The following is a 6,000-nucleotide window of genomic DNA, read 5'->3' on the forward strand; positions in this document are numbered from 1 at the left end:
TTTTGGGCCCTACTCTTTTTAATCTTTATGTGACCCCTTTGGCTGAAGTGATTAGATCATATGTTTTCGATGTCGTCTCATATGCTGACGACACTCAGATTCTGATCACTATTGGTCCTGATCCAACTGAAACTAGGTTCCGTTTTAAAAACTGTATGTCTCACATTGAAAATTGGATGTGTGCTAATCACTTTCAGCTAAATGGAGGAAAGACAGAGATAGTGCTCTATGGTAGGGCTCAAGAGTTTTGGTCCCATGACTGGTGGCCTTCTGACCTTGGCCCTTGTCCCACTCCAACATCAACTGTGCGCAATCTCGGTTTTCAAATGGACAATAAATTGTCCATGAAAGACCATGTAAACAAGACAGTGAGTACCTGTTTTGGTGTTATGCGCAATTTGCGTAAAGTTTTTAAATGGATTCCGACTGAGGCAAGAAGGCCCTTAGTTCAGAGACTTATTGTTAGCAGAATGGATTATGGTAATGCTTTACTTGCAGCCATAAATGATAATCTACTGTCAAGGTTTCAGGTCGTGCAGAATACTGCAGCTAGGCTGGTACTTAATCTTCCACCCAGATCTTCATCAGCTCCTACTCTGAAACTTTTGCATTGGTTGCCTGTTAGGAAGCGTATTCAATTTAAGATTCTTTGTTTGACACATAAGAACATGTACGTAAAAGGTCCGGGTTTCTGGACTGAAAAGCTTAACTGGTATCTCCCTGGCAGAACTCTGAGATCCAGTAACACAGCCCTTCTTGTATCTCCCAGAATTTGTACCGTCACCAACGGAGGTAGATCTTTCTCTTTTCTGGCCCCTTCGTTTTGGAATAAATTGCCACTCCAGTTACGGACCACAATGGATCATAATTGCTTTCGTAGGAAGCTGAAGGCATTGCTGTTTGACATCTAATTGTACAAGTTCTATCTTATCTCAGACTTATCCACCAACGCCATGAGACTTTTGTAGTGATATGTGCGCTTAATAAATTTTTCTTGATTTGATTTGATTTGATTGCTCCAGATCCCATGTGCATAGTAGGGAAAGGCATGCTGTATTGTTATGGTTTTTAAAGGTAATTGTCAAGACCCCTTGTGAAGCTTAAAATCTAGTTCTGGGGTTCAACCGGCTCATCACAGAAGATGGTTTCCACAGTGGTGCAGCATCTATAAGCTGTTTATCAAAAGGGCAGGCAGTTACATTGTGCGAATTGTTTAAACAAGTCAGCAAATCCAGATTATCACATGTGCGATAGAGCAAATTAAACTAAATTAACTTGGAAGAGGTTAGGTCGTTATAGCTGTATAGCATTTAACAGATGCCATAGGTAATGTATCATAACAACACATGAGATAGCTTTTCAAGGCAGGAAAGCTGGTTTAGTCTACCAAGAAGAAGGAAGAAGGGCACATGTCTTTGTCACCTCTGCTGTGACAGTAATTAAAATTTCCCTAGAATTTGTGTGCTCAGACTATATATTCTTTGTCCTTTCTGATTCCCCCTTAACACCCTTTCACAGATTTTAAAAACAGCTGCGCCACAATAGGACAGTGAATGTCAGTGCCTTTCTGAGGAATTCAAAAGGCTGTTCTCGGGCCACTGGCAAGTGGTTGTTTAATGATGTTTCGCTGATTTCTGTGTTTTGGCTCACCTTTATATATGCTCTTCTCTTTGTTTATAGAATCAAGGAAGAGAAGTCAGAGGGCTATTCCGATGAGCCTGGCTTAGCAAACCCGATTCCTGATGAGAAAAATGGGCTAGTCAAGGAAGACTTAGCAAACAAAGAGGAGATCTCAGATTCTGATGGTCATCTGGCAAGCAAAGATATGGAAGTGGGAGAAAAGGTGGAAGCACCAAAGGAAAGCCAAGAGTTGCTCAAAAGGAAAGAAAGTAGGAGCAGCTCACCCACCAGTGAGGAAGACTCTAAAGGTCATCGCAGTCAAAGGCACTCAAGATCATCAAGTGAGGAAAAGGATACTCCTCAAGCAGACAGACACAGCCAAAGAGAGTCAAAGAAAAGCCACAAAAAGGAAAAAGGAGAGAGTGGTTCAAGCAGCAAAAAAGAACGACAACACAAGGATCGAGATCAGGAGAGGCGAGATCGCGGAGATCAGCCAGACAAAGAACGACACAGGGATAAAGGGGAGCGGCACAGGCACAGCGACCATAGTAATAAGGGCGAGTCACGTAAGCGGGACGAAGTAGAGGGAAAGTACCGCTCCAAGGAAAGGAAGGAGAAGTCTGCAAAGGATCGTAAGCGAGACAAGGATCGGGATGACAAGCACTCAGAGAAGGAGCGGCATAGAAGCAGCAAGGACAAAAGTGAGAAAAACAAAGAACAAGAGGAGCAATCAAAGACTGAAAAAAAGGAGCAAGCTGAAAAGGAGCAAAAGAAACAAGATGAACACGAGGGGAGCCCCCTACTTTCAAGGAAGGAAAGAGAGTTATCTGGGGAAGGAGATCAAATAAAGGCTAAGGAGCCTGCCCAGGAAGAAGGGATAAAGGCTGCATCAGTTCAAGAAATGAACATGATGGAGGAAAAGATAGAAGAAAGGCAGGAAGATGACACGGTAATACCTGGAATGTGTTCTAATCCTGAAGGACTGATGGAGCTCAAACGCAAAGAGACCGAAGAGGGGGAGGCAGTGGGATCAGGGCAGGTAGAAGACGCAGAAAACAATAGGAGCAAGTTTGCAAAGCGTAGCAATGAAGAGACTGTGGTGTCTGCAAGGGATCGCTATCTCGCCAGGCAAATGGCTAGGGTTAGCACCAAGTCCTATATTGAAAAGGAAGAAGATTAGAGGAATACACTCTGGGCAAAAAAAGACTCGGTTGAAGGGTTTGTTTGCTGTAAAGTCATAGCAACTGGAATGCATTGCGTCAAGAGTGTGTGTGAAGAGTTATGGCAGTTTTCTAAAGAAGTCAAATCTACCAACCAGCCCACCGTATTATTTTCCTTCCAGTTAATAAATGGTTGCTTTCCCACTGACCCCATACCCCAGTTTGTGTTGGTTATTAGGTGTGTGGACAGCTTTGTTTTTTATGTTTTCCTACGCTGAGGTGATCCATTTTTTGAAGCCTATGCTTGTTTGTTTTTCCAAGTCTAGATGACAAATGTAAGCAGTTTATGGGTAGGGCATACCGTAAGAGATTTGGTTATCCAAGTAACTGGGGGAGTTTCAAACACTCTTGTTTACTACAAACACTTCGCATTGAGCTGAAAACATGCATTTGCGAATGTGATTTGGAAGTTGTAAAATATCCTTTAAATCCATAGTAAATAGCCTCTAAATAGGGTATAGGTGTGTGCTCCCCTCTTTAGTCAATCACTTCCTTGCATTTGGAAAATATTATTCTTAATAAAATATATGTTATAAACATGCAAACGGGAGAGCGATCCTACGAATTGAGCTCTGTCTGCCACTGTAATGGAATCAGCACCGGGTTATGTCCAAGCACCTATTCCTTCCTTTTTTTAATACTAAAGACAAGAAATGTTTTGAAACCCCAGTCTTCCATTTTACTAATACTTTCCATGCTTTAGTTTGGTGGAGATTCATACTGTCACATTCCTATTTCAAAGATGAGCACTGCAGTATCCCAATTTTTACACAGGCCCACAACAGCTTCAAATGGAGTCTGGAGAAGATTCGAACACAGTGGGTAACTATCCTTCCACTCCCTCACTTTTCCCTCTTACAAAACTGCAGAACATATTGAAGCGACCCATGGTCACCGGCGAAGAGGAATTGAGGGAAATCAAACATGCTGCAATTGGAAGCAGCTTCCATTGCACACCTGAGTGGATGAAGGATTCCTGTGTTGGAAATGAATCTGTATTGTAAAGATTACTACCTTTGCAACACTGAGCTGAACAGTTGTTTGAAAATGTTTGTGTTTTTTTCCCCGTTTGTCTTGACATGCTGAAATAAATGCCCCAAAATTGTATTTGCTTCTCTGGTGCTACTTTTGAATAAAGAACTGCTGAGGGTCTGCACAGGAACAGTAATACAAACACCATCTTGGTACTGCTAGGGATAATTTGAGGTATTATGCCGTTTTGTTTAGTTTTGAGACTGACTCGTCAAAATGATTTCCCTTGGTGTCTGTGGAAAACCTTTCATAACTATTTTTTGGAAATGACATTCTTTTTGGGCTATTTTAGCACTGAAGGGTTTTGTAGTTTTGCACTATATCTGAGCACAGATTCTTTTTTTTTGGTTCTTCCTTAGAGCATTAAACTGTTTTCTAAAGTGGCTTCTGTCTGGATAAGGCTGAAAGCAAGGTCTGAAAAACATAAAAAGTCATTGCGTGCTTCGATTTCTCATTTCAAGTGTACAATGGAGAGCTATGTTTAGTCTGAGGTGGGGTTAAATTCAATTTTCTGTCTCCCTCATTACATGATGTGTAATAAACATCCTTCTGTCAACAAGGTTACAGTTTGTAATTGTTCTCCCCTTTCTGAAACAAGCATTGGCATAGCCAATAGGTCTCTCCTTTGGGACCTTATAAGTGTTTAGCCATGCAACACATGATGTTGTTGCACCAAGGATATTGTGTGAGGAGTTTACACATGTGTGTAATTAACATGCATTTCGTCCCCCCCCCTCCTATCTCCCACTAACAGTAACAAGGAGTGGCAGATGTCAATTAAATTTCGACCAGTATCTCTCACCAGAAAATCTGGACCTGGTCAGAAGGCCACCACACGAGTCATAGTGCCCCTTTCACCACACCCCCTCCAGAATGACTCTTGAGAGCCAAACATTGCATAGAGTCTAACGGGGTACAATACTATTGCATAATAGTGATTATTATTTCTTAGCATTTATAAGCAATGCCTTAACAAAACCTGCGTAACAAGTATTTTTATATTTTAAATACCACAGGACAATGTGCATATCTGCCATGAGGTATTATGTCATATGGGACACCTTCTGTCGCGCCTTGCTTTTAACCAACAGCTGGTGCCATGTTTGGATTTTTAAGATAATACTCAGAATGATAAAAAAGAAAACTACAATTCCCAAGATAGAGCTGTTTTTGGTTAAAAAGCCTCAAGTGTCATATGTGACCCACGGCCACTTGGTAAGTGTATACAGCTTCTTGCAATTACTCGCTCCAAATTCATGTGGAAAACGAGTCCCTCCTTATATAATGCTTTCTAAAATATCAGAGATGACCTTTAGTGGGTCCGTAAACAAGCAAATCGTGTGAGGCTATTTTCTTTATTGTTTCAGAAAACATGCCAACGTATGAGGACAGCGTCCTGATCGATTCTTACCTGAGCAGAAACCTCTTCAGATATTTTCCACAGGATGTCTTATGCTGGCTATAAATTTAGCAAAAGCAGATTTGGTGACTGGTGGACTTGATAGGAGAGAAAATGTGGACTAACTATTCAACGGACACAACGATTAAGTCTCATCTTATTTTCCTTTGCCCTAAAGAATGGGGTATGAGGGTCGGAGAAAAAAGGGTCTGGAACAGAAATGAGGAGGGGGCGATGGGGACTTGGTAATGAGGGGTATCACATTACGGATATAGCTCTGTTCTCCTATTTATGGGCGCACAGTTGACAAGAAGAAAATTAAAATGGCAGAAAAGCATAATACTAGTTCTCATAGGAGAGAAAAATCATTGTCTCCAATGGGAGCTAGAAGCTATGTCTTGGTCCCGTCAGTTCGATGATGCTGCCCTCGGCAGGCCATGCCTGGCAGCTTTGCTGTTTGCTCCGCCCCAGTACTGTAGACATGCCTGGGCTGTCTAGGTTTAATAAGTAACAACCAAACCAAACGACCAGCGGCTGTCATTACTTCTGCCCTGAACCATACAACTTCACTGCGAGTATCACCGAAAGCTACCAAGGGGGTATGTTGCGCGGGTAACAGTAATCTGAAATATGTCAGATTTTAAGTGTTGGCTTGTGAGACCTGAGGTAGGCAGAAACCTTACAGCTACTTCCAGCTTGTCAAAAGGGACAGGATGACGGACAACGAAA

At 41.9% G+C, this 6,000-nt stretch overlaps 1 protein-coding gene across 2 annotated transcripts in view; it reads left to right on the top strand.

The window, feature by feature from the left end:
* The window catches only part of NSRP1 (nuclear speckle splicing regulatory protein 1), a 293,546-nt gene extending 289,599 nt beyond the window's left edge, over positions 1–3,947 (top strand). For both annotated transcript variants that reach the window (XM_085649234.1, XM_085649233.1), the window contains exon 7: positions 1,681–3,947. In XM_085649234.1, coding sequence (XP_085505360.1) covers positions 1,681–2,800 — 1,120 coding nt within the window. In that variant the 3' untranslated portion in view covers positions 2,801–3,947. The remainder of the gene's footprint in view (positions 1–1,680) is intronic.
* Positions 3,948–6,000: the final 2,053 nt, after the last annotated feature.

Source organism: Triturus cristatus, chromosome 3_2, assembly GCF_964204655.1.
Source record: "Triturus cristatus chromosome 3_2, aTriCri1.1, whole genome shotgun sequence".
Classification (NCBI taxonomy): Eukaryota; Metazoa; Chordata; class Amphibia; order Caudata; family Salamandridae; genus Triturus; species Triturus cristatus.